Source organism: Chroicocephalus ridibundus, chromosome Z (genome assembly GCF_963924245.1).
Source record: "Chroicocephalus ridibundus chromosome Z, bChrRid1.1, whole genome shotgun sequence".
NCBI lineage: Eukaryota > Metazoa > Chordata > Aves > Charadriiformes > Laridae > Chroicocephalus > Chroicocephalus ridibundus.
Genome location: NC_086316.1, coordinates 7,444,989 through 7,472,514, shown reverse-complemented (window position 1 = coordinate 7,472,514; position 27,526 = coordinate 7,444,989). Strand labels below are relative to the sequence as shown.

The 27,526-nt window shown below is 38.5% G+C and overlaps 1 protein-coding gene across 1 annotated transcript in view; it reads left to right on the top strand.

The window, feature by feature from the left end:
* The window catches only part of XRCC4 (X-ray repair cross complementing 4), a 190,392-nt gene that overhangs the window by 97,808 nt on the left and 65,058 nt on the right, over nt 1–27,526 (top strand). The window contains exon 7 of the mRNA XM_063321191.1: nt 24,442–24,586. Coding sequence (XP_063177261.1) covers nt 24,442–24,586 — 145 coding nt within the window. The remainder of the gene's footprint in view (nt 1–24,441; nt 24,587–27,526) is intronic.

Below are 27,526 nucleotides of genomic sequence, written 5' to 3'. Positions count from 1 at the left end.
ATAACAGCTCTTCTCCCTTTAAGATCAATATTTTTTAGGTTATCTTCTTAAACTTCACGTTTCATGTGTGTTTTGTCATGTCTGGTCGTGACTTAAGTAGTGAAAAGTTTCCGCTGCTGTTTACCCATGCTGATTTTTTTTTTTTGCACAGTAACGAGTTTCCACTTCTGAATTTTGAATGTTACTTTCTCTCTGACAAAATGCTGGAAGGGCATTGACTCTGGCCACCTGTGTAACATTCCCTGTAATAATTATCTTAATTACTTCCCAACTGTATTACAATGTCTTATCCGAGCAAACAGCCTATCTTGATTAAAAGCTGGGTTGCTGAAGATTCCACTGTAACCTATGGTAGTTTCCTTGATTTATTGCTTTTCCAGGTTAAAGCATGTATCCTTTTTTTTAACTGGAAATTTTGTCAACTAAACTTCACACTGTGATTCTGGTAAGTCTTTGCTGGATTTAAGAGTTGTTTTCTCTCTTTGGGTTTGCTTCCTGTAGCCCTTTTTTTGTTTCTTCAAAGCCAGTGAATACTTGATTGGAAATGTAGTTTACATCTAAAGAAATGTCAGAATCTTCCTACTATATAAAATAAGAATAGAAGAGGATTTTGTTTTCTTTTAGTCCTTTAAAAAACAGTGATTAAGAAGAAGGAAGTCCCTTTGCTCCATGAGCCAGAAGTCATGAATGTAATACTCTACTAACTTTTTGTGTTTGGGTTTTTGTTTGGTTTGAGTTCTGTTTTGGTTTTTTTTAACTTCTTTCTGTCCTCTTATGTCCTTCTCCTATCTTCTGTCCAAAAATATATGGATATTTTTGTTACTTATGTCCATCTAAAGTTACAGGTGCTGTCATAAAATCACTTCCCTATTTGTCCTTTAGCTTTTATTCTTAAAATAGCACATAAATCACTCTAAAAGATATTGAGGGTGAAGTGATAAAATTGTGTTAGAAAAAAGTTGCTTTCATTAATAGAAACCATAAATGATAGCAGTAATTGATACACAAATTCCACAGAAATTATTTGGCGTAATGCCAGACTTCTTGGAAAGCGTTTTTTTGTTGAGCATTGTACTGGAAAGCTGAGAAGTTCCTTTTCATCTTTCGGATGAAAGGCTCTCTGCCAGGACCCTTTTCCTCAATCTGCATAACCCTACATACATCCCATACATGAGTTGCATATGGAATATTAAGCGTTTGTAGAACGAAAAAGGGAAAAAATGGCTTTAAAATAATTTAGAGACAATAGGCAAATGAAATCTGTAATTATTATGCTAGTTTTTATAGTGTGTCTTGCTATATTATGCTTGTTTTTAAAGATTAACCTGGGCTTGTTGATTTATGCTCCTTTATGTACAACAAGAAGCTATCAGTTACAAAGCCTGTGTTCAAGGAGATCAAACGTGAAGTTACACACTCCAAAAGACAGCTTACTCACATGTGACCTGACGGAGGAGAGACATTTTCAAAACTGGAGCTGTCAGCAGCATCTTACTAGTTTTTTGACTTACTGTGTAAATTAAAGGGAACAAAAGATACAGTGCCAAATCAAAAGTGTCGTAAACTCTATCTTTTGCTGTTTTTAATTGGGTGGAGATTAGAACCCAACATATCTGAAACAGAGAGAGAATGTATTTCCTCGTGGTTACAAATCCCTCATTTTATTTACATAGTTGCTTATACAATTCATTTGTTTTACTCTGGTATGACACATATAACGTGACAACCGCTAACCCTCTGTAAAGAGCAAAATGGGAATTCATGAAGTTCAGAGCTTTGCCTATACAGCTTTACGTTGGCAGGCAGGTGGAAAACCCACTCTTTATTATTTTGCAGCATATGTTCTAAAACAGGATGGTTTTTACTGTATTTAGATTAAATTTCTATCTGAAAGCTGTACGTTCAGGTAGAATGATGGTATGGGTCTGTGTGTGCTGAACATGACTCCCCTGTCTTAAAAGCTTTTATTTTAAAAGGGTAGATATAAATAAAAGCATGATCAGAGATGGATTAGTCTTTCTTCACACCTTTACCTGGTGACAGCTTTTCCTGTGAAACAGTAGTTAGTAGGTGTGATCTTGATCACCTGGGACTAATCATCATGCTGAAATCATTGGGCCTCCTGCTGTATTGTTCACAAATTTAAACCTAGTAAGTCACCTTTCCCAAGAAGGTATCCCTGTAGTCAAGCTGCTAACCTTTTCTTCCCTTGTAGCTTATAAAAATGTCATTAATAGCTCATTTATAACTCATTACCAATTCTGCCGGCATGTAGAAAGACGCACTATTACTCTTTTCGTACAAAAAAAATTTGGATGCTCAGTGAGCTACTTGGTACCCATTCTTCTAGAGATCTGTACATACATTTGGATATCTAAATATAAATTAAAATGGATGCCCATTTTTAACTTTCTTTTCTTAAGGAATGTGGATTAATATATAGGACTTAGACCTCTGTGTAGATATCAGTTGTGTCCAAAATGTTTATACGTAGCACTATTTCGGAATATATTAAGAATATATAATAAAAAATAAAAAATGCCAGTTATTCCATAATAGTTTTTCTTTGCCTCTCTTAACCAAATAACTGCCACAATTGTTTGAAAAACACAACGAACACAAATTAGTCTGCAGTATTGATGTCCATGGCAGAAAACCCGTTTACTATGGTTAGTTCAGATGCCTCCCACTTTACTTCCAGGGCATTCCTTTGTGTAGTTTGAGAAGAGAGTTTATTTTTTATTTATTAAAAATATTAAAATTTCTTAGCATAAAAGCAAATAAGTACCTCATTGGCAATGGTGCTTATAGCTAATAATCTCAAGTTTCAGGAATGACCAAAGTAGCTTCCATGATTTCAGTAATTAATCAGACAAGACCTTGGAAAGTTATTGCAGGCAACCAATTCAAGCAAGAGCAAAAATCTCAAATCTCTTACGCTCAAACTTCTGCAGAGCAGGCTGTGGTGTTACAGTTTTGGCCGTCTTCAGAAAACAGTATGGCCTGAGTGGGGAGAACAGTAAATGTGAGTTGGGGAGGCGTAACTGAGTGGAAAAATATAGAATGCAGGAAAATAAGGAGATACTAAACTGAATATAAACCTGCATTTAACACCAGCGTTTTGTGTTGGTGTAACTTTTATTCCTCAGATCTGAGGTCTGTAGATTACCAGAGAAAACAGCTGATAATGCACAAATCCCTGTTTTGTGTGCTTTTGACAGTAGAACACTAGTGTGTATTCACCACCACCACCACCTTTTTGCAAACCAGAGGAGTATTTTGTGTAATTTTGATACCTGCCACCACATTCATTTGTTTTCCTCATCCGCCTCTCACCCTGCACGTTCTTTTGCTTACAGCCTTGTTATCAGTTAACCCATTTATGGCAGGAAATTAATTTTTGTCTCTGTAAGGAACCTATTTATTTCAAATGAAGAAATAAACTCAACTTGTAGGAGAACACCTCCCAGCAGTGGTTTGGGTGCTGAATCTCAGCTCTGCTCCTGTAGCTGTGACTTTGGATCTTCCAGGTCTGTTTACTAAACTATTGTTTCTGCTGCAGTGCTGTCCATAGATTTCCATCTGCTGATCCTTCAAACTGCAACTGTCTCCAACTCAATATGGCAAAACCAGCGCTTGTTTGGGATCAGCCGTACTGTGAGCTGCTGTCTCAGTCAGTAAAAAATAGCTCTTTAATCCAGAGCCATGAGTTGAATTCTCACAAGGATACTCATTACTTAGGTTCCTGGGAGAGAAGGGTCAGGTCATGAGTATCTGATTGCCAGCAATTTCCTTAAGACCTTCCCTGGGAAACGTATGAGGCAGGCGGTCGGAAGGCTTTGGAGTAGGAGTTGAGAAACACTGTGTGAAACAGAGTGGTTAACCTGCTTGTAACCTCCAGGAATTCTTGCATAAGGGTGATGTTGGCATTCTGGCCCTCTCCGTTGCTTATGGTTATTTTAATTTTGTTCCGCCATCTCCATGTGTGTAAATACACCTAATTTGATGAAGACTTTAATTTAAAAGAAAAAATGCAAAAATTTCAATGTAAAATAAAGCTGTTGTCTACTCCCTACTCGTTTACTTCATTACACCTCAACAAATATTAACTTTTTTAGTTACGCATAAAACTTGGTGTGTTTTAGGAACAGTATCATTAACTAAATGGCACATCGCTCCTGTAAAAAGTATCCAAACTTTTTATATGCAGTCTCTAAATCCAAACAAGACTTTCAGAATTTTGATGAAGGTGAAACCTTCGTTGCTCTTTCTTTTTTCACTTGGTGAAGACAGAAAGCAAGTTATAAAAACACTTAGTCACCTCCCTGAGGTTGTCCCTTGGCCCAGGAGATGTGGAAGGAATATGTCCCAGAGCATAAGAGAGATGATTTGGGACAGGACTCTGAGCAGTGTGACACTGGCTTCTTGCATCGTTGATCAGTGTATGCTAAGGGGAGTCTAAATGAAGGAAAATGTGTGCCTTCATATTTGAAACAGCATATGTAGAATAAATATGATAGAGAATCTAACTGCAAGATTGTGTGCAGTGAGAAGGAGCATTCAAAGGGGAGAACCCCACAGGCAACCTTGGAAAATCTCTTGTAAATACTGTTCTTCCAAGCCAGTTACATTTTGTGAACCCCTGGATATCCTGTGTTGATTAAGATACTTTGTTCTTGGCTTCCGGTGACTCCCGTTTTCTAAATGTGAAAGTTTTGCAGCATTTTTTTCTTGGGATTTCCGGAAACACTGTATTGATATGGGAAAGAAAAAAAAACATGGATGTACAGTGAGAACGGGATACTGGGTTGTAAATAATTTTCTTGGACAATTTGTTTTTAAAAAAATCCCTCAAAATCCGCAAAGCACAATTGTGTGTAGGTCTGCAATGTCTATGGTTTTCACCTGGCTGCTTTTCTTGGCGTGTAGTTCTGACACAGCACAGAGGAGTCCATTTTCTGTTTAGGGGTAGAGCTAAACAAAGCTTAACGACAGGGGCTGCCATTTGACAAAAATCACCTGCCTCTCCGTTTGCTGCGCAACATTGCTTATATTAATTGCTTGGCATCGACTTTCATCTGTATCTGAAGATAAATCCTCATCCGCAGCTTGTTCGAACACTGCTCCTTGGTTCAGGCTGGCATTAAGAGCATTCAATTAATTACTTGTTCCTTTGCAAAGGTCTGTCACTTACTCACAGTTTTGCTTTAACTGAGGGTGGTTGTCGGCAGCCTGAAGACTCAGTTCCCTGATTTCCCCACTTGACAACAGCAAATCTGAGTCACAATTCCCAGTGCTCACTGGTTTTACACCGTGGTAGCAAGGTGTGCTTAATGAACCTCCCTACAAAACACTGCTGCTTGTTTGTGCGGCTGCTCGCTGAGAAATGATCCTTTATGCGGGAGATTAAAAATGTGTTGATACTTTTCCTCCGGTTGAAGCTGCTTGTGAATTAGATCTGATTTGACTTTGGTTCTGTTCAGCAAAAAGGTCAACTCAAATATTGTCACCTACCTTGATTTTTAAAAGAAAATTCTCACTGGCGTAGCTTAGCCCTGTTCCTTAAAATAAATCTATATTGTTGTGAGTTGTCACAGGGATACAGCACCCAGCTTAACCATCGACTTTAGGGCTCTGGTTGAATTATTAGAGCCAGACACTCATGTAACCGTGTGGTGGTTTATTACTGATTTATATCAGTTACAGCTCTTGTTGTGCGTGTGTTAGAGTAGCACATAAGGACTAAGTGGTGGATTTTCAGGAATATTACTGAATTGGCCAGTTAGTTGGCTTACTGCAAAGCAATGCAAGTACGCAGCCATGGGGGGCAAAGGCAACACAACACATCCCTCACAAGCAGAGGGATGAGCAGCACTGGAGAGTATCCTCCATGCAAGAAAGTCTAAAGATTTTGTGGTAAACAGAGGAGAAAGGAGAAAAAAGTATGAATGGTCAGTTTTTGAAAAAAATGGCACAGGGACAGTAGTGGCTTTACTGCTGATCTGATGGAATGCCTTTGGCTGTTGATTTAATGGCAGGGGAAGGGTGATGGTAAGTTAGGCAAATGTCTGCTTAGCTTTTCGGTAATTATGGCTGTTGAAATACAATCTCTTTGGACAAATATAGCTGCAGTTGCTTTTGTATGGGACTGTGTGATAGCTAAGACTTTGACCCTGTGTAGAAAGCTGATCTGACACTTAGTGACAGAGCAGCACCACTTCTGACATTGAATTATAGAGAAGATGAGAAAGTTGGGAATTTTTGGATAGATGTAAAATGCAGATGGACCTTTGGATTAAATTTTCAATCACTACACTGTGCTGTCATTCATTTTCATATGATGTGCCCTATTTCTATTTTATTTTGTTGTTGTTAACAACTTTACATGTTGTCCCCCGTGTTTAAAACCGTATCATTAACCAGTGAAATTTAGGAACGTGTTGTGCCAACCGTTTGTAAGCTCTGAGAATATTAACAAATCACTAAACAAGGACAAGTTGCCATCAAGATACAGAGGAAAATTAAACACACAACCTCTGTGGGTGTCCAGGAGGGATAAGCTCCGATTGTGCCCTTAGCTTTTGCAGACGAAGCTTCTCATATGAGCATGTTTTGTCTTTGTTTAATCAAAGTGGGGAACAGAGAGCTGTTTTCTTTCTGGAATTTCTAGTTTATATTTCCAAGAAACAGCTGAGGCTTATAGCTTTTGGGGAGATATAAAAAGTGCTTCTGGATGGCAAGGACTTGATAAAGATTTTTGGCACTTATGGCATGAATAGATCTGTCTTTTCCCTGTGATCAGAGATGGGGATGGGTCATAAATGATAGATATGTGATCTTTGATTTCCCACCTGCTGGCATCAAAACTAATTTTTTTGAGAAAGAAAGGAAAGGTGTTGCACAGCTAACCATTACACCGAGCAGCTGACCCTAGTTATTGCAGACTGATGATATTGACTTCCTCGGACCAAGGGTAAGATCAGATCTCTGTCATGAGTCCTATCATGTCAGGAGTCTCATGCCTGTGAAACATGGCAGTGATTAGAAGATTCTCACTGGAGAATTTTTAAGGGCAATAAGTGCTTCCAAGTTATCCTTAAGATATTTGGACCATGAGGTTGATGTCAGTCATTTTCACAAAGCATCAGCAAGGTCAAAACTGTGATTGCCCTTTCATTTGTGCGCTTACGTGAGTGAATTATATTACTTTCCAGGCTATTGAACTGCTTAGTGATGGTTTATTCTTTCCTGGGTTACAACACTTGGATCAGGAACTAGTGAAAAAAAACTTCTTTCTAGGCATGTGAATATCAAAAAGATGTTTAAATGTATGAGAACTTCCTGATTAACTTTGTAGCATAATTAAATTCTGATCTAGAAAAAAAAAAGTTGAAAATCATATCTTACTTTGGGAACAAGCATCATTCCCACTGCATCCTGAGGGAAGGAGAGGCTTGTCCACCTCATGCTGGACCTTTGAGGAGATCATTAAGCTTTGGGGAGCTAAGGAGAGGAGCTGATTTATTGCTTCTCTGCTTGTCCTCCAAGACAGGACAACTAAGGATAGAAGGAATACAGTCATCTCATTGTAGGTAGTAATATCATCCCTCACTGTATGCCTTGCTTGTGAGGTTTGTCTGCTCTTTGGGGGACTTATAGAGTTACTTTTATGTGGAGAGAAAGGCCAACTCTGTGCATGTTCCCCTGTTCTTTGAAGCGGCACAGACATTGAAGAGCTATACTGAGCATCCAGATAAGCAGGCACTTTCAGGAGGTGTTTATATTATGGCTAAAATACATTACTTTAATTTTCCGAACCTATAGCCCTGCCAGGGTTGTGTCTCTGACAGTTCTACTGAGGATAATGTTCTCTGCGTGCACAGTGCAAAGTTGCCTTAGAAGAACTCACTGGTAAGTTCCCCCTGGGCAGGAGACACATCTCTGTTCATCTGGAAGGACAGGGATTGGGCACGCCATCTGGGGGAGATGTGCCTCAGCAGGGCGAGGGGAGAGCCCACAGTTCCTGTCTGCTGGTGGGAAAGGCGGTAATAAGTTTGTGATACAGACTAGGGATTTCACAGCTCTTTTATGAGCTTGAAGGAAGGAACCGTCCCTGTTTCCCTCTGTGCTTCTCCACCTTTCTGCAGCAAGGGGTAGTAGGCGTAAAGAACAGATCAAGTCGCATTTTTGTTTTATTTTTTTTACAAAATGGTATGTCCGACAGGAAGAAGTGGCACCACTCTGGTGAGTGTAAGCTATTTCCCACTTCATCCTCTTCTCTTTACGGTGGCTTGCTAAAATACTGTAGTACAGGCAAGGGGTGAAATCACATTTGTTAGCAGTAGCCACTGGTTCAGCCAGTCTTGACCCTTATCTTGGTGGCAGCATATTAATCCTGACCTGTGCTATATATCTGTATCCCGTATCTGGGGCAGGAAGCTAGAAATGAAAACCAAACCCTTTCTTCCAGCAGTCTGGTGTCTCAGCGTTGAGCTGCCCATGTCTCCCAGTTACCCAGGCTGGATCCGTGCTGCTGCTGCTGCCCGCATTCAGAAATACACAGGCACTTTAATTCGCGGCCGCATCCCGGAATAAATCATCCCCTTGTTGCACATGGATCTGAGGAGCTTTAAAATCCCTGTCTGGGAGAAAGCAGCACTTTGAGCCGCTGAGCTCGTGCAGTGATTTATGGTAGGAAAGATTCTGAAGCGGTTTCTGGTAAAGAGGGGGTGGCTTTATTTTCTTGGGTAACAAGATCAACACAGTTCTTGTTATGAGTAAAAATACTTTTAGAGAAAATAACAGGTATTTTTATAGCAGAGGCTACTGAGACTAAATCATGAACGTACGTAGCATTTCTCTTTTTATACCAGCAAAACAAGAGGCTCTGAAATAGCTGCCTTGGTACGCGACTGTGCAGGCTAACAGCAATCCAGGGGCCAGCGCGCTGCAGGGGCTGGGAGCCCCTTGTAGCGTCCGGGAACGTCCTCCTCAAACTGGTCTGTCCATGCAACTCTGTTTGACTTTTCCACGGTTGGGAATGATTTATTGTATGAAACGGAATTTCATATTCTGGGTTAGGTATGGTGTGTCATTGAGTTGAATCGGAATGTTTTCCAGAATAGTCATGGTGATGCTTTTTTCCTTGCTAATTCAGTGCTTGTGGGGAAAGAAAAGAGGAATGAACTGTAAGCCCTTTTGTATAATTAAAAAAAAAAAAAAAAAAAAAAAAAAGGCACAAAATTACTATGCACAGCTGTTACTAGAGAAAAACCGGTCAAGAAGGATTCCAGGTGTCTCTCAGGTAATGATATTATTTAGTTGCCTTTTCAGGAAATACAATTTAAAATTACTGTGTTCATGCGCAGCATGCAATTAGTCTTTTGCATTGCTTTGTGTATTTCACCAGCAAGCTATCCCAGAATAATACCCTGAATTCTCAATTGGTGTAATTCATTATAGTTCCATTAACTTCCAGAGAGGCTACTCTGGTTTATTCTGGCTCCGTTTGTGGCCAAAACGTTCAATTCTGAATATGTAATAAAAGTGTTAGTCATCTCAACAGCCGTTACTCACATTAGCATTTTGTGCCCAGTCCTGGGTGTTTTAATGTGTTTTTTGTTGATCAACAAAGAGGTTGTTGTGCACAACAGGGTATACATGGGCAAAGATTAGATGTATCTTTCTCTGCTTTTGAACTTTATTCTGGCACTTTTACTCTTCTGCATAGCATTCTCCTCCACACGTAGTCTAATCAGATCTGGTCTTCCTGGGAGGCTTGCAGCCAAAATAACAGTCCGTACTAGCGGCCATGGGACTGAGGGCAGTACTGTGAAGACTTCCCTGCTTATGCATTAGCAGACAAGGAAGAAAAGATTTTTTTTAAACGTCTGATTTGGAATTCTGTGTGATTTTAATTTTTTTTTAAGTCAGCTGTACTGGTATTAGTAATAATTAATCCATCCCAATAGAAGAAAATTACATGTTCTCAGACATCTTTATAGACAAGTGCTATGATGGTTAGAAACAATATTCGCTAAAGGCAAAGATTCTAGCATGAAATAATACCAACATTATTATTTCTAAGGATCCAGCTGTCAAATATAGTACTATTTAGGATAGCTAGAGTACTTATAAGATGTGGCCTGTAATGTGAGAAAATATTATACCAAGATTCTCTGTTGAACATTTCGTTCTTTCGTGGAGAGAGTCAAAAATCAAATGCTACAGTATTTTCTGCTTATAGAACCTCGTTACGGCTTTCTGTCATCCCACACATCAGCCACTTAACCTAGTGACCTTATTCTGATTTTACTGTTAGTGAACTTAATTCTGTAAGTCTTTGTAGGCTGAAACTTTTTTTTTTCCCTCTTAGTTCTTCAGAAGAGGTCATTATAAAATCATGCATCTTTCTAATATATTCAGCAAGTTTTGCTGGAAATAACCCACTAACATTCTTTCTTTGAAGACATCATGTTTTCATAGTATTTCATCACTAGAATTTAGTATGTGGTTTATATCACAGTGATCATCCCTTCATGTTCTCCCTGCAGCAAGGTGCCAGAGGAAAAACTCTTCTTCTGTCTAAATCAGTCTGTTAAATTTTCTGCTGGTTCTAGCACAGTGATTTTTTTTTTTTCTTAACTTCAAGGAGTGTATGTCATTTATTCCTATTTCTTTAAAAGTGTGGGAGCAGTTTTTGGAACCATTAGTTAAGCAAAAGTTTTTAATCTGCCATTCTCTGAATTCATTCTTGGATGCCTTCGTAGTTCTGTCGTAAGATCAATGTTGCCATGTTGCTTTTTCCCCAACTCTCTTACTTCACAGATGATCAAAGTTACTTTTTCTTGCAGATAGAACGGAATAGACAAAATAATTCATCTCCGTGCATTTCTTTGCACTTACATTGAATGATCTGCACACATATTTGTGCTTTTTCCCGTCTGTAAAGGAGGTGGTTTTTTTGGACCCTAACCTTCACTGATCTCCTGGAGCGCTATTTTGATAAACTCGGTGTCTGTAGCTTAGGCTTGAGCTGTGTTGTGGTGAGGAAAGGAGTGTGTATTTACACCCTATGTATTTAAATCCCATTTTCTCTAAGCTTTCTCTAGTTGCAGGGAGACTATTACTTTTTATAATGAAACCACCTTACCATTACAGCGACTGTTATTTTGGAGGAATGTCAAGAATTGTTTAAATCTCCACAAGGCCTTAATAATTTAAATGAATTTTTGGTGCTAAAGGTGCATGGGAATTTCCCAGTGTAACGAAATTACAAAATACATTACATACAGCAAAGTATTTTCTTCTTCCATATAGATATTTTGAGCTTGCATAAAATATTAAGCAGCTATAAATTATACCTATATATAGATATCCTTTTTTTTTTTTTTGGAATCACTGCACGTTGATGGAGGGGTAGAGGAATTGCATGAAGCTTTGCCAGTCAAGGCTGTGTTCTGCCCTTAAGTAATTTCTCAGGATGCTGCACACTGCAAAAGGATAGTCTGAATATTAGAAAGGTTTAATAGTAAGATTCTTTATCAGAAGAAACTAGTGTGTTTCCTAGGCTTGAACACACACTGTTTGTGTTATCCAGTGGGTATGGTGATTTAGGTAATCAGAAACCTGTAATTCCCATTTTAATAAAGAATTCGTGTGGTGCTTCCTGGCCCTGGTGACTCGTAGGGACATTGGCTGGGGAAGGATACATGGAACATTAGCACAGCTCAGGGCGTGATCCTGTTTTTTCTTACTGAGGAGTGGAGCTTTTACCATATGGAAAGACTATCCCAGAGTTAGTGGATCCCAGGGGAACAAAGACAGTTCTGTAGAATGAGTCTGTCTGTGACTCTTACCGTCACACCACACAATTACTTCATCTTGCATCCTGGCTGTGCATCTCTATTGTCTGATTAACTTGGACCCAGGCTAGTCGCTGTAGTTGTTTGCCATTCATTTTCACCATTACCCTTTAAAATTTCCCTGAATATCTTCCACCTTGTCAATAACAGTGTGTTTCATAGGCGGTTTCATGATGTAGGCTAAAGCTTCGGAAGTTGGGCTCCTTTCTAACTACATCTTCAGCTGTGGTCTGTTGTTGGTGACCTTTGCATATGTGTTCAGCCCAGCCAGATCAGGAGAGCCCTGCAGATGTCCAGGGACCCAGAGAAGAAAAACAGCCCAGGTCAGAGTGTAAACACAGGTCTTGAGTCCTATCATGAGTTTTATGATCCATTCACAATAAACAATGAATGATGAATAAAAGTTAAAATTGTGCTGTGTATGTGTCTTACGGACTGCATTGTAAGAGTTTAAAAGCATCTAAATAGAAGTCATTATAGATTAAACCACCCTCTTGATTCTGATTGAGACATGCTGATCGATAATTTTTTTGTTCGCCGTGTATTAATGTCTGGTACATGATCAGATTTCATGTTCATTGCTCAGTAACTGTTATAATAAATATTAATGTGTTGCTGCTCTCAAAGTACTTATTGAGATCTTTAAATTTCTTTAAATATATTCTCAGAACCTCTTAGAGTAACCAAAATTACCTGCAGCATTCTCCACAGCAAAATTATCCTGTGATGTTGATTGAAATTGTGCCAGTGCATCTGCCATAAAAACGTTCATGTCATGTCTGACTGAGACACATGCACCTTCTATGTTCATCATTTCGGAATCCATTATAAAGACCTTAATGGTAGCTGTATATAAAGACAAGCCATAATGACATCTTAAATGCTGTCTTTAAATTCACAGCATGAAAAGCCTTTTAGAAACACTGTATGAAAAAAAGCAGGTAGCTAACAGCAATTTGTGGGTGATGTTCCTGGAACGTCTTTTATTTAGTGGGGGTTTTATATTAATTTCAATAGAAATAAATGGTTCCAGGAAGGTAATGGGGTAAATAGAACTTTGTTCTTAGTGAATGACATTTGAGACCTCAGGTCAGCTTGCTTGTTTCTCAGCAAAGATAAGAAAATTCACACCAGAGTTTGGAAGTGTATCAGCTGGTTATACAAAATGAAAAAATATATGAGAGAAATATAAGATCTAAAGCATATTAAATTTGTAAAAAGGATATATATGTAGGAAAAGCACTATACAAATATTGTAGAAATCCTTTCTGTAGCAAGGTTATTTGGAAGGGGCATGAGCTTCTCATGAAACAATCTCTCAGAAGGAAGGGGTTGAGATTTTTTTATAATTCTGTCAAGGACCTTATATAGTCACTTTCTGGGCAATGACCTCCTTTTACCATAAGTCACCACAATACACTCAGTTTGTCTCAAATTTTGCTAAACGCAGGGAGAGGAAAGGGGAATAGATGGAAAAGAAGGCGAAAGTACCAAATTTTACGGGCTTCACCCAGAATTCTTGGTAATCATCACTGAAGCCCAGAGGATGCTGGAGGAAAGCATGGGCTTTTCCGAGGATCTTTCCTGGAGTCACATCTAACTTCCCAGTTTTTCACTTCAGTATTCAAGACATTGAAAACTTTGGGCAGTGCTTTACTCTTTAAAAGGTTTACTTTAAATAAAAATATTTAAAAAACCAAAACAAAACCCCCACAATTTTGATTCCCGGGTTTCTAAATTTCTTTTCTTAATTACACAGTTTATAATATTGACTTGACCGTTGATCCAGTCAGTAGTACTGATTGATTGTATTATTAGGCTTTGTTCTTTCAAGTGTTTTCTATCAACATTGGTTGGAAGATTATAATAACCCTTTATAATCTCTCAGATGATGAAGAATCATATTGGCTGTCGAAGTGTCTCACTGGGTTGTTAGATCCCAAGTTTACTTGTGACTGAGCCTTTCTTGACAAAACTGGCCCTTTTCTCATGCCTGCCCGCCCCAAGAGTCACCGTTTCCTCCATGGAGGATTAGCCTCCCTCCTCTCCCCATCCTTGCATGCACGTAATCGGTGTCTACAAGAATAATAAAAGCTCTTAGCTGCTCTCACGTTTACAGAGGTGCCTCTGTCCTTTGGATCTGGCTTGTGCGATCCCTTTCATTCCTCAGTGTCAAGATGTTTTATGAAGTCAAGTGAACGTTACTCATGGCTCACACACAAGGAACCAAAGCAGGGGTGTTCATCAAGGTCAGTGGTAGGATCAGGAACAGATCCCGGGTCCCCCTGAATGCAGCGCGGGACCCCACGTGTTGAATAACTTTGATTCTTAGAAAATTATTTGTAGTATGCGGTGCCAGAAGATTGTGGGGTTGGGAAAAAATGACTAAACTTAACTTCTGCTTATTCCAGAAGTTTTTATCCGTGCTTAGGTACCCAAGTCTTACCGGAATAACAGCAAGTAACAAATATTGCCTAGGGATATGATGAAAATAAATCATTTCACACTAGCTACAAAACAGCCACTAGTAATGGTAACTTTTAGTTTCCAGAAGCATAGACAGAAGTAAAATTGGGGAAATAGAGGTAAAAAACATGTTACTAACCTTCTGACTAAGCAGCCACTCTTGAGTGCTTCCAACGCTATTGTTAGTGATGGAGAACCAATATATAAACTGCAGGAGATGCTCCATTTCTTCTTTACTCATTTAGTGCTTTCTTAACTTTTTTTCTTTTGGCAGTGAAATTTTGAATGATTAGGCTCTATGCAATCATTAATTATGTATGTTCGCACGTAAGGATAGTTTTAATGTAGCTGTTTTGTGTTCCAAGGTTAAAATTGCATATATGAATGAAGGGACATAGTGCTTGTGTCACTAACTTTTAAATTATTTTAAGGCTTGAAATCTGTCTTTTTGTCTCTCAAAGAAAACAGATAAGACCACATATTTATGTTGCTGTATAAATAATATAAGTAGCAAAATAGCTTCTGATGCGAATGTAGTATTTTTTTAAACATTATTATTCTTACTTACTAATATATAGTGAAATACAGGCAGGCAAAGTTCCTGTTCAAATAGATTTTTATTTCGGATTTTTTCACCTGAAGTGTTCGCTCAACCTGAAGTAGAAATATCTATACCCTAAAAAAAAGAATTTATAATATAATTGAAAAAAAAAAGGCAGCTTGGAAGATATCACTTAATAAGGTTGTGGGTACAGGTTAGTAATTTATTCACCATAAAATGCCATCATTATAAAAACATACATTTCACAGAGTTATTGCAGCTTGTGGCTTCCCTTGAGTTGCATTGATTTCCTCAAAAGTTGTTTAATGGGGAAAGAAATCATTCTCGTGGCGTAAGAGCCTAAGCTCCAGCTATTTCAAAGCAGGGTAGTGCAACTTCGGGGCGCTGGGTCGAATGTGGCGCGGGTGCAGCTCACACTTGTTTTTTAAGACTACCTTCAGTACACAGAGGCAGATCTCTCTGGCCTCATGATCCCTGCAGGGCTCTTAGTGAATAAAATATGTGTGTCGGGACGATGGTCTTCTAAACCGGCTGGCTTTTATGTACATTTCCAGGAGACAGACTAGATAATCCAAAGACTATTCAAGCACAAGGGCAACCCAGCACTTTATCCAAAGAAATAAAAAAATAAAGAAAAAAGAATTCAAAAGGCTTTATTGTTTACAGATCTTTTCAGTCACTGTTATATATTTCACAATCCAAGAGATACTGATTTTGAGTGAAGAAGTTAGCACAGGAGTAGCTATACTTCTTACGAATGCCTGCCCAAGGGGTTTGAGACTTACTGTTGGTATTCACTGAGAAGCCCTGTTTCAAAGTGCTCATAAATAGCTATGCTACTTTATCTTCACATTCTAAAGAGCATTACGGGTGGCCATTTTACATAAAGGTTAACAAAATAATCTCTTACTGGTTTGAAATCGGTAGGTAATATAATTACCATTATTCAAACTCTCCTTTAGGACTGACTTTCAAATGTCAGGCTCCTCCACATCCTCACAGACAGGGGTTAGGCATAATAGTAAATATCATCTGACAATACCATAAGGGGTAACCTTAGAGGTGATGCTTGGAAGCCCACCACGGTCAGTGCCAGGGCCTGGATCAGCTGGGTGGGCTTAGCAACATTAGCTGTAGACACCAGAAAAATCCACTAGAGCAAAAATGATGCCAGTTGGAATTCCAGGCCTGAGGTGTATGTTTTACGTGCCTGGTGAGAAATTACTTTGGCTCCACTACCTCACGTTGAATTGAAAGATCACAGCCCAGAAATTTTTTCCTAAGCTTTTCTTAGCTTCGTGTTTTTCATTCTTCCATCTGTCTGTTTTGTTGTTTTGTTTACTTGACCTGCACGCTGTTTAATGTCTCCTGGGGACGCTGTTCAGAAGCCTCCTACCTCCACCCTGGGTGGTACAGATGATCCAAATCAAGGAAGTCCAGAGCATGACTCCAGCAAACAGTCACACCCGGGACAGTGAGCTCATCTGAACCTTTTCAGACGGCGACTTTTTAAATGCACTTGCCTGGACTCGGATGTGCTGGTGTGCTAGACGACGGCACATCTAACCATGGTGCACAAAAATGAGCCTCATCGGGCAGCATTAATACAGAGTTTCTAAAAGATTCGAGGGTCAGAGGTGGAAAAGGATTTCTAGCACTGTATGTAATAAATCTGGACTTCCAGTGGATGATTGAAAAGCCGGAGCGTGCTGTTGCTGAGCAGCCTGACTCGTCACCAAACAGCCTTTGGCCAGTCAAAAACCACTGCAGCACCCACGTTGCCAACATTGACATTGCTTCTGTCCAGCACCCGTGAAAAATAAAGCAGGCAAAGCAACTTCAATTGCTCGTAGGTTTCATCTATCAAAATTGCAGCCTCTTAGCTTTCACCGCTTCATAATGGAGCCTCTACCTGACCCATGTCAGGAAAGATTTGAGCACGTGATAAAGCTTTCTCTTCATATTGTTAAGGCAGGTACTAATTTTTAGGAGCTGGAGACACTGCAAATATATAGTATACAGCTGTATATTGTAAGGATTTTCAGGATCGCTGGGTTACTGGTAAATCGCAACCTTTGACAATGTTTATAACCGGTGACTTTCTTAGAATTATGGCATTACTGAAGTATTTTTAGCAACAGGTATTATTATGGATTGTTGAAAATTAATAACTCACCTGATTAAGTACATATGGTTCATTGAAATATCCCATATCAAAGTAATTTTAAAAGAGGGTTTTCTGTTAGAGATCATAGTTTTGATGATTAAAATTAATGAGCTCTTTCAGAGTCTCCGCAGATAGTTGTAAAAACGTATTCTTTTTTTCCCCTCTGATATTTTGATATATGAAAAGGGGCTTTTTCATGCTTCCTGACCAAACTTATTATTTTCTTGTCAAATTTACCCAGACTTTTTTTGCCATCTACTTTCAAGACAATATGAACTGGTAACAGATGAGCACCTGCGTTGTCTCCAATAAATAAGCATTGAGAAGGAAACCGTATGTCAACCGGATAACTTCATAAGTTTCCCTGTGTGTTTGAAATAGCCTTTTTTTATTTAATTAAATAAAAGAATTGTACTTTAAAAGCTTTTGCAAAAGGGTGACATCAGGAAAACAACAGGCTTTGCAAATAAAAAGTCTCCATGTTAAGACTTAGGACGTTTTGTCAGTGGTAATACAGTCTCGGAGGGTGAAATGTAAACTTCCTTACTGAACTGGATACAATTTATAAATTTTGTATAGCTGGATCTAAACTTTTTGCTGGAGTTGTTTTAAAATGTGTCTTCATAAACACTTCCCATGGAGTTATTCTTTATAAAAATAAACGTTAATAACTAACTGACAGAGAATTTATAGAACTGCAGTCTCAACTGCCTTTAGGCCTCAGGGGATTACGGTACAGTAAGCCCAAATTTATACAAAGAACAAAATATAAAGTAGAACAGAACAAAGGGAATGGCAAATGGTTCTTACTGTTTTCCTAAAATTAAAATTGTGACATATTCCTGCTACTTTCACTGAAGCATATGCGTGAACTGTAAATACCGATGTTTAATTTTGAATCTCTGAGTGATCTAAACGGATCTATTTCTTATGAAAAATGCCTGATTGTGGCCAGAATGTGTATATACAGGATAACTTTAGCATAGGTGGAAGTGGTGTTTTCTAAATTGCCTGTCAAGAATGACTTAATCCTACTTTGCAGGAACTGCCTACATCAGTGAGACACATTCATTTCCATACGCATTCATTTAGGAGACTCTCTGCTGAGAATGTCAAAGAGATGCTAATTATCATCAGCTATGGTGATCCCTTAGGAATTAGCTTGAGATTGAGAAACCACATAATTACTGAAGTTACACTATAGTCAAGGATTAAAGTGATGAGTTCTGCTCCCTTTCTTTTTTTGTTCTTTTGTGGCTTGGGGAGCAGCTGTCACCGGCAGTCCTGGTGCTCTTTAGGTGACCGTTTTGTGACCACTTTGTCCTCTTTCAGCCTAGTTTGTCTGCAATCAGTGCTGTGCAAAAGCAGAAGCAGGAGGGGCGGTAATTGTATGTGCGGCCTGATTGTTTCCCAGAGAAACCATCCTAGAGTAAATGGCAAGATCCTTTAGCAAGGGACTGATTTTAAGTTAAATCATCTTAAACTGAGTAAAAAGAGACAGCAGAACTTGCAAGTTCAGTTGAGTAACTCTATGGAGCAACATGTGCTGCCTGGAGTTATGCAGAATTCAGCCAGGAAATTCTGTTCTGTTAACAGGGGGTCTCTGAAAGAAATTTAGGAGACCTATGATAGCATTAATATCTGAAAATTTAAAGAAATTTTCATCAGTCCTTACCACTCTGACAAAAACAGGAATCAGGTAAATTTTCATTCAGAACGGAAATTAAAATTGACAGACTTTTGTGCTGCCATTGATAAAATCTCCAGGATAGCAGATCATTTTAAATAGAGGTCAGTCCTTTCCTTGAAGATAAATGCATGTATCCTTTATAAATCTTCCCTGTTCCGTTCTATTCCAAAAAGAAAGAAAGCATTTTTTTTTTTTTTTAGTAATTGCAAATTCTTTATTGTGAGCAAAGCAAGTTTACAATGCTAATACATTTTATCTGGCAGTGCGTGCCAGAAATGTGAATGCTCCTTGTATCAATTGGACATTGATGGTTGGTTTTAAAATTATCAGGTTATGTCCTGATAATTCAATGACATAAATCTGGTAGCAGTACAGTGTTCAAATATGTTTTCCTTTGCCGTGTTTGTTTTTCTGGAGTGAGTGGTTAACCTAGAATCAATCCTGTGCATCAAAGCAGTGGCACTAATCCCGCATGGTCTGTGGCTTTAGGGCTGTATTTGCAAAGGACACATCCCATTCTAATGTCACTTAGCATGCTGAGGAATTCAAACATTGAGAGGAAGAAAAAATGTTTTACCAAGGGAAACACGTTATCGATATTTATGATAACAAAAACCATGTGGTACACTTGAAGCTAGTTACCAATAGCATAGAAATATAAGAAAATGAGAACACTGATGTAGCCTTTCAACTATAAATAGCAAGGTCCATGTTGTGCGTTCACCCATATTGCACTAAAAGTCAGCAATGGATACTTTGCAAAGTGCTATTAGATAACATGCTTTTAATCTGGACAGTTTAGCTAAGCAAGTGTAGCAGCTCTACCAGATGTTTTGGATGATAGGAATGAATTAAATAGAAGTGTTCAAGTTTGGGGATGCTTTGTTATATCTTAAATATATGCTAACAAGGTGAAGAGAAGTGAAGTTATGTCTGCAACAGTGTTTTCTACATGTAAAATCTCATGAACTTTTTTTCTCTCTTGCAGTACACTTTTCAGGAATTTGGACACTGAGAGTATGTTTTCTATCTGTCTGAAGTTAGGTCATTGTAGGCAAACAGATTGCTCAAATTTGGGGTACTTCTACTCATTTTTTGCTTGCTTTGCTCCCTGTATATTTTTTATGGCAAAGCTGAGCTTTTAGTACTGGTTTTAGTCCTTTATTGAGAATAGAGCTTGTACTGAGAGGAGCTGGATTCTGTTTTCTCAGTGAGTACAGCACTGTCATTACTAATTTGACAAGTCAAATTTTCATTACAAGTGATGATACACAGAGAATGAATGTGGGTGGGTGCTTTTTTTTTCCAGACTGAAAAGTTAACATTATAGACTAGAGGGTATTTCTCTTTTAATAATTGACTTCTGTATATCAAAATAAAGTAATGCAAAAGTATTACAATTAAAATACAACTGGACTGCCTGTCTTTAAGCGAGCGACAGAAATTAATTTTAAAATGCCTGTAGTTTTCAGAAGTCATGATGCTGTGTTAGTACAATGCCAGGATCCAACCTCAATGCTGGCAGTGGAGCGAAGTTGTGTGCCCCCTTTCATTGCTAGCACATTCTCTGCGGTGATTTTTCTCTCTACCAGCTCGACCCGGCGGTTCCCCAGGCAGAGTCTGGCTGGCCAGAGACGGCTCCCAGTGGAAAGCTTGGAAGAGGCAGTGCTGTTCTGTGTGGACACGAGGTGTTGTGTACCAAATGTCTTGAGAATGGGTCCTGGCATTTCTCTGTATTAGAGTAAAGGCATCTTCTGTTTCTGGGCCCCCAACATTATGGGACTGTATTGATTTAATTTCACCCTAACTCCTCCAAACCAGTGAAAGCTATTTTTAGTTTTTGGTTTAAGTTATTTTCTAGAATATTCTTTCTTAGTTGAAAACTCCCCCTGCACACCAAATAATATTACTCTTCAAAACAAACAACAAAAATGTACGTCAGGTGTTTTTATTTCAAGTCTTTAATCTTCTTAGCACAAATATTCTTCTAGTACCTGAACTATGATTCCCTTTCCCTTATCAGTCTTGTTTCTTGCAGTTATTCACCTACAGAAGGTATATTATCTATTGGGAACTTTTCCTTTTCATGATCAACATTTGTTGGTTTAGGTGGTTTAATTAACTGGCTTTCATCAAACAATACTCTTGTCTGTATTTAAATTAGTACTGTTCTTCTCAAAGGTATAACAATCATTCATATCATATTACATAATATCAGAGTAAGAAATCTAATTTCATGAGAAGTCAAGTAACTGTACTTCCTCAAAATGGTGATGAAATTTAGACAGTAGAGGTTTTCAGAATGAAAAACTAGTTTTATGTTCAAGACTGTCTCTCATTTTTCCAAATGATTTTGTGTCCAGCAGTGAATAATATTTTGCTGAAGCTTTCTTTGGCTTTTAGTCAAGTGCTATAAATGAATTCATTAACGGGAATTATTTTTGGGCAGTAGTAGTGGGTGTGTGTTTAAAGTCTTATGGTGATGCATGATACTTTGAGCTTCAAGTCTCTGCCATCTTTTCATTAGCAGTTCTACCGTAAGAGGTAGTTTGGCTTAAAAGAAACAAATAAGCAAAACAAAAAAACCCCAAGCCTGTAGTGATCAACCATTATCTATGAGTCAGTCTACTACTATTCACCAGATTGCATTCTAGGCTGTCTGAATGAGAAGCTGCCTTCTTGGCATTATTAAAAGAAACATTCTGACAATAGAAATTGTGAACTTTGTTGCAGAAGTTTACTTGAGTCATTTAGGTCAATATTTTTTATTCTGCTTGGTTTTAATAGGTCATAAGAGCAAAATTTGTTTTCATGGGAAAGATTCGATTGAGATGTTTAGCAAAAAACTGAGACCCTTTCCCAGCCTGAAGTTAGCTTGAATTTAGCACAAATGCAGTATGTTGCAAAGACGAACATTTCTCTCTCATTTTTCTCGCTCGAGCACCAGTGGGACTGTTGTAGAAGACAAACAGGATTTGTGTCTAAACAGTAAAGAATGCTGAGCATGAGGGCCACGAGCACCGCTGGATATTACACAAGTCAAAGCACGGAGACATTATTTATTTAACACCAGCGTTATGTAGGTTTTGTATACGTAGCCAACCACTGGTTCTACTTTTTGGCAAAAGCAGAGAGTGTGGGAGGAGAACAGCAACGAGGAAGGAAACGAGCTATGATAGTAAAATTATTCAAGTTTGTTTAGTTCTTGACAGTAAACTAATTTATGTGTATTAATTAAGAAGGACCCAACTTTAGGAAGTTATGTTGGAATATATAAAATAGTATTAGTGTAAATGTTAGATGGACTACCCTGAACATGCTGCCAGTAAATAGTAATTAACAATCATGAACATATTTTCAACATTTAGCACTGGAAAAGTATTTATAGCAAGTTAAAGTTTAGTGTGGAGAATGAGTCTGTAATTTAACCCTTTTCAGCATTTATTATAGGTAATGTATCTTGTCTGGACTGGACTTTGAGATTTTTTAATTAGCTTGTGCTTTGGAAATATGTCAGCTAATACCTATTGTGACCTTACAAAGATCTGTAAGTCTGTGATGCATGCTGGTAAAACTAAGAGGTTCTGATATATAAGCATATGCTTCATTGTAAGCAGTGGTTGCACTGGCTCTAGGGAGCTTCTATTTGCGTGTTTAATTTAGTGGCGTCCTTGGTCAGAAACACATTTTTTTGAGAAACAGTGAAAATGATTCTTGTGGGTTGCATATTTTCTTCTTGTTTCATTTTCAGCAGACGAGTATAACAACTGTGAAAGGAATGAAGAAATAGGACCCATTATTTACTTTCTATGAAAACCTTCAGTATTGAATCTCAAATTATGGTGTCTTTCATCTATGTGAAGATTAAACCTTCCTAAAACACACAGAAAGTAATAATCAGGGAAGTTACCGTAATAGCATCAGCCTCAGTCACTGCATTATTATTTAATGTATTTCGGTTGAAATTAGTGCTGTTCTGGATATCATTATATTGAAAATTCAAAGTAATTAAAGATTTTATTTTTAAAGCAGGCATAACAAATAAAAGCCTGCTACAGGATGTTGATAGCTGGAATAAAAATGTCTACATATCTTCTGAGTGCATTAATAGCAAGGGAAAGGAGGGTTTTAGCTATAAGGAAGGATCCAGTTGTCTTGATATTTGAGCTTCAAGCAGGTAACTGTCAAAGCAGAGAGGGTATTGTTTTTTAAGTGTAGATAATGCATCTTTTATTAATTTACATGATAACATAAATGTGAACGAGGTGTGAAATTGTAGTTTATGCAGTAATGATGGAAATTAAAATCATAGGTAAATGAGCCTGGACAGAGCCTACTTTACTTACCTTCATCAGAGGACTCAGAGGAAACCTAGATGGGTTATCCAGTTTCGGGTTGCAAGATATTGGGAATTCTCCGTTTTCCTTTCAGACTGCAGCTACTCTTTGTCACTTTGAGAAGTTTAGTCTGAACCAAGGACACCTGTTCCACAGGTAGAGCAGTAACCTGGTGTTACCACTTTTCATGCATGGGTTTGCTTCAGATGGATGATTTCTTGCCTCACTGAACAGACATCAGGCTGTCCATCAGTCTTTCTGCCCATTGTTTTCAGGGAGTCTCCAGCAGAACCTGTAAGAGTTTATTGCCTGGAGGTCGGTGGTAGCAGAATGACTAGTCCATTACAAAATACAGTGTTTGATGACAGGAATAAGCTTCTCTCAAGGGTTTATCCTAATAAATACTGAAAATTATTTAAATTTTTTTTTGTTCTGGGTGTGTATTACTATCCATACTGCAGACCAAGAGCTGGAGCAAAGCCAAACAGTGAGCAGAACACTCAAGCTCCTTTCCCTGTGCCACATGCACATCTTCCTCAATTATTCTTATTCAATAGGGCCATGAAAATGGTCAGAGGGCTGGAGCACCTCTCCGATGAGGACAGGCTGAGAGACTTGGGGTTGTTCAGCCTGGAGAAGAGAAGGATCCGGGGAGACCTTATAGCACATCCCAGTACCTAAAGAGGGCCTACAGGAGAGGTGGGGAGGGAATCTTTATCAGGGAGTGTAGTGACAGGAAAAGGGTAGAAAAGAGGGTAGGTTTAGATTAGATATCAGGAAGGAATCCTTCACTGTGAGGGTGGTGAGGCACTGGCCCAGGCTGCCCAGAGAAGCTGTGGCTGCCCCATCCCTGGAGGGGTTCAAAGCCAGGCTGGATGGGGCTTGGAGCAACCTGGGCTGGTGGGAGGTGTCCCTGCCCAGGGCAGGGGGTTGGAACTAGGTGATCTTTAAGGTCACTTCCAGCCCAAACCCCTCTATGATTCTGTAGGTGACAAAGACTAACTAGGTAGGTGAAACTGATACTAGGTGGGTGAAACTGGGCTCTATAGGCTATCTCTAGTTACTGTACTCCTCTGCAAGGAGGAATGAGGAGACCATCAGTATATTTCTGGTTTATAACTGCCCATCTTTCTCTCCACTGACTACAAAGAGGTGTCGAGTGAAGCTTATCTTACTAGTTTAAATCTGGTCTTTTTGAATTTCCCTTTATGTCATCTGTTACACCAACTGCTGTCAAATCTGAGCCCATCTTGGCGGTATAGAGATTTAAAAATAAACAAAAAATAGTTTAAGAATTGTCTTGTAATACTTCGTATTCAAGTTCTTTTCAACTTCGGTTTTTTCCCTTTTGGCAGCACCAGAACGAAAGGATTCTCTCCTGGGTAGCCCAGATGTCATTGATACCGCTCCAAGAAGAAAGCGAAGACAAAGAACAGCAATGCCTGCTGGGACAGGGGCTAAGATGGCTACTTATGAGACAGAACTGCCAGCCAAGGAAAAGTAAGCAGTTTTCAAATGTATTGAAATGTTTTTCTATCTGTAGATGTTAGAGGGTTTGTGGGTTTTTGTCTTTTCTTGTGCAGTTTTATATTTCAGACTGAGTACTGTTATGTTGCATTCTGTATAGTCATTTCCAGTCTTTTTACCCAACTTTGAATAGATGTGAATGATTAAATCATCAGGGCCAATGACTTGCTGATTTTAATACACCTCTAAAGTGAGAATTGTAAAATTCTTTTCTTTAATTAACTCGGATAAATTTAAGCAAATAGATTGAAGCCTACTAAAATGATGTTCTATATGTTACCGTATAACCCTGCAGGCAAAGACGAATGTATTTATAGCAAGTGTCAAACTAAGATGGACGGCTTCAGCTGAGTTGTGTCACAGAAAGTAGTAGCATTACGAGTGTCTTTTTTCACGGTGAGGGTGGTCTGACACAGGAACAGGTCCCCCAGGGAGGTTGTGGAGTCTCCGTCTGTGGAAACAGTCAAAACCCAACCAGTCCTGGTCCTGAACAACCTGCTCTGGTTGAGGAGGGACGTCGGGCTGGGCAATCCCCAGAGGTCCCTTCCAACCTCACCATCCTGTGGGTCTGTCTTTGTAATTTCAGTGGAAATTAATTCACAATACCATTTTTAATAGACCACAATAGATTTCTTTTGTGGGAAGAAAAAAGAATTCACTCTTAAATACGAGGGGGTCAGAATTTGTAACAATAAAAGTCTTTTTCTTCTTTATGTCGCTCTTGTCTTTTGGAAATATTTTCACATGATCTGGGACATGCTTACTTATGCATAGAGTTACCTTGGAGCTGCAATATGATTGGTGGTATTTTCTTCAAAAGCTGATCTTTTTTTTAAGATCTATGGTAAGTTAGATTTGATAATTCTTATTTTCCAATTTTATCTGTAATATCCAAAGGATAATAAACTGTTTAAACAGACATGGGCACAAGTAGACTGCAAAGACATTTCCTTTGATTAGCAAAGATTTCTGCTTATATCAGCAGGAGAATTATTTATTTTGACATAGAAGATTGTGCCTTGATGCTAGCTAGGAACATTTAAACTCACAAGCCTGTTTCGTTAGCAAAAAAAAAAAAATTATATTATTTTTAGAATGGTCTAGAAAAATGTCAAATTCTGCTCTTCCGTTCTTTTAGAGTCTAGTATATTACAATGAACAATGGTCTTTCCCCATCATATGTAGTCAGTTTGATTTTGAGAGTCTGGCTCTGTTTGCCTGAAATACAGTTTCACTCTTTTTAGTATTGATTGTGGAAGGAAAGCCTATGGAGGCAAATGATTGCAAAGGAGAATATAGAGGCCTTGGGCAGAGTAATCCTCAGTGTATGAATATCTGAGTCCTGTGTGTAGGGGAGGGACTAAGAGGATATTGATATTTTTGTTTTAATTCCTTTAAGTAAGGCAAATTTTAGGAAATACAGAGCAACATTATGTTTTTTGTACTGTGCAAAGCATTTCTAATGTGCTTAAAGAATCAAGTCAGAGCTGAATCTGAAGAGTGACTCTTCTTCTTGGCTATAATATAATTAGTCATATTTTAAGGCTTACCATATGGAACATCCATTCTATCAGTCTCTATCCTTGTTTTTCTTTTTGCATATAAGTATTTATGAAGTGTATTGTAAACAACAGCTTTGCACTACAGGTCACAACATTGCTTGGCATGCGACATGCCTCCCAGTACCGTGGAGGTGTATCTGACAGTGAAAGATCCACGTTCCTCTGTGGTCCTGTCTTGACTTCAGAAATCAAATGCGATGTTGCTCGATACTGGAATATGTTTTTTAATCCTTTCTTTAGTTAAAAATATAGTGTCGGTGCTAATTCTTTGATCAGATAAGAAGATACTAGACCTCTCCATTTACCTGGAACATTACAAAAGCAGAACTGTAATAATTTCCATTTTGCTGATTATTTTTCTCAGCAACCCTGCATAGTTCTTGGGTTTTGAACTTCATTTTAAGGCTTTTTCCAGCTGCTAATCAAGCTTTCAGACAATTTGCTAGGTTAATAATCTTCACTTCTCTTCAGCCGGTCAAAAGTAGGGAAATGTAGAATTTGTATCATAATCCAGTTCACAAATACAGATGTTTCTTTTTATGAAGCCTCTTCAGTGATTTGTACGGATGGAAGACTAGATCCTACATGGTGTGAAAGGCTTTATCTTAAGCTGATGGTACACTGGGGTCCTGCCCAAAATGTTTTCCAGTATTGTGTCACTTAGCAAAAAATTACTAATCCAAGCAAACCACCCCAGCCTGCGGGGGCAGCGGGGAGGCGGGGAGGAAGTTAACCTCTAAATTCCTTCACCTTTGGAAATGCTCCATCACAAATATGGAAGATGTACAGCCCTTGAAAGCATGTCGTGCTTTTCTGTTTGGCAGGAGGATCAAATGACAGATTGCGATCACATTTGCAAATGCACGAATGAATCCTTATTTCTGAGCTCTCCTGCACAGACCTGCAGAAAGATTTGGTTCTTTACTCATAATGTAAATACTTTAAGGTGCTATCACATAAAATCTTATTCCGCAGTTCTTGCTTTAACAAACTATAGCTTATTTGGAATTATTTTCCATTTGCAAGTTTTGCTGACAACATCAGTGCTTGTTTCATGTTTGCCAGGCAGTGAAAGGGCAGTTTCAAACCAAATATCAAGAGGATAATGCTGTCTTTATATTGTTGCATTGTAAGTCGGTTGATACAAGATCCTAAATCAGAAGAAAAAATACCTCTTTACTGAAGGAAAGCATCCAAGTTTCTCTTTTCATTTTGGCTTTCAGATACTTTTTTTTTGAAAACACAGTCATTGTTATCACATAATAGGAATTATATCTTAACTTTTATATGTTCCTCCTAAGATTTAAAGTATGGTAAGAAAGTACCATTTATGCTTAAAGTTAATAGCGTC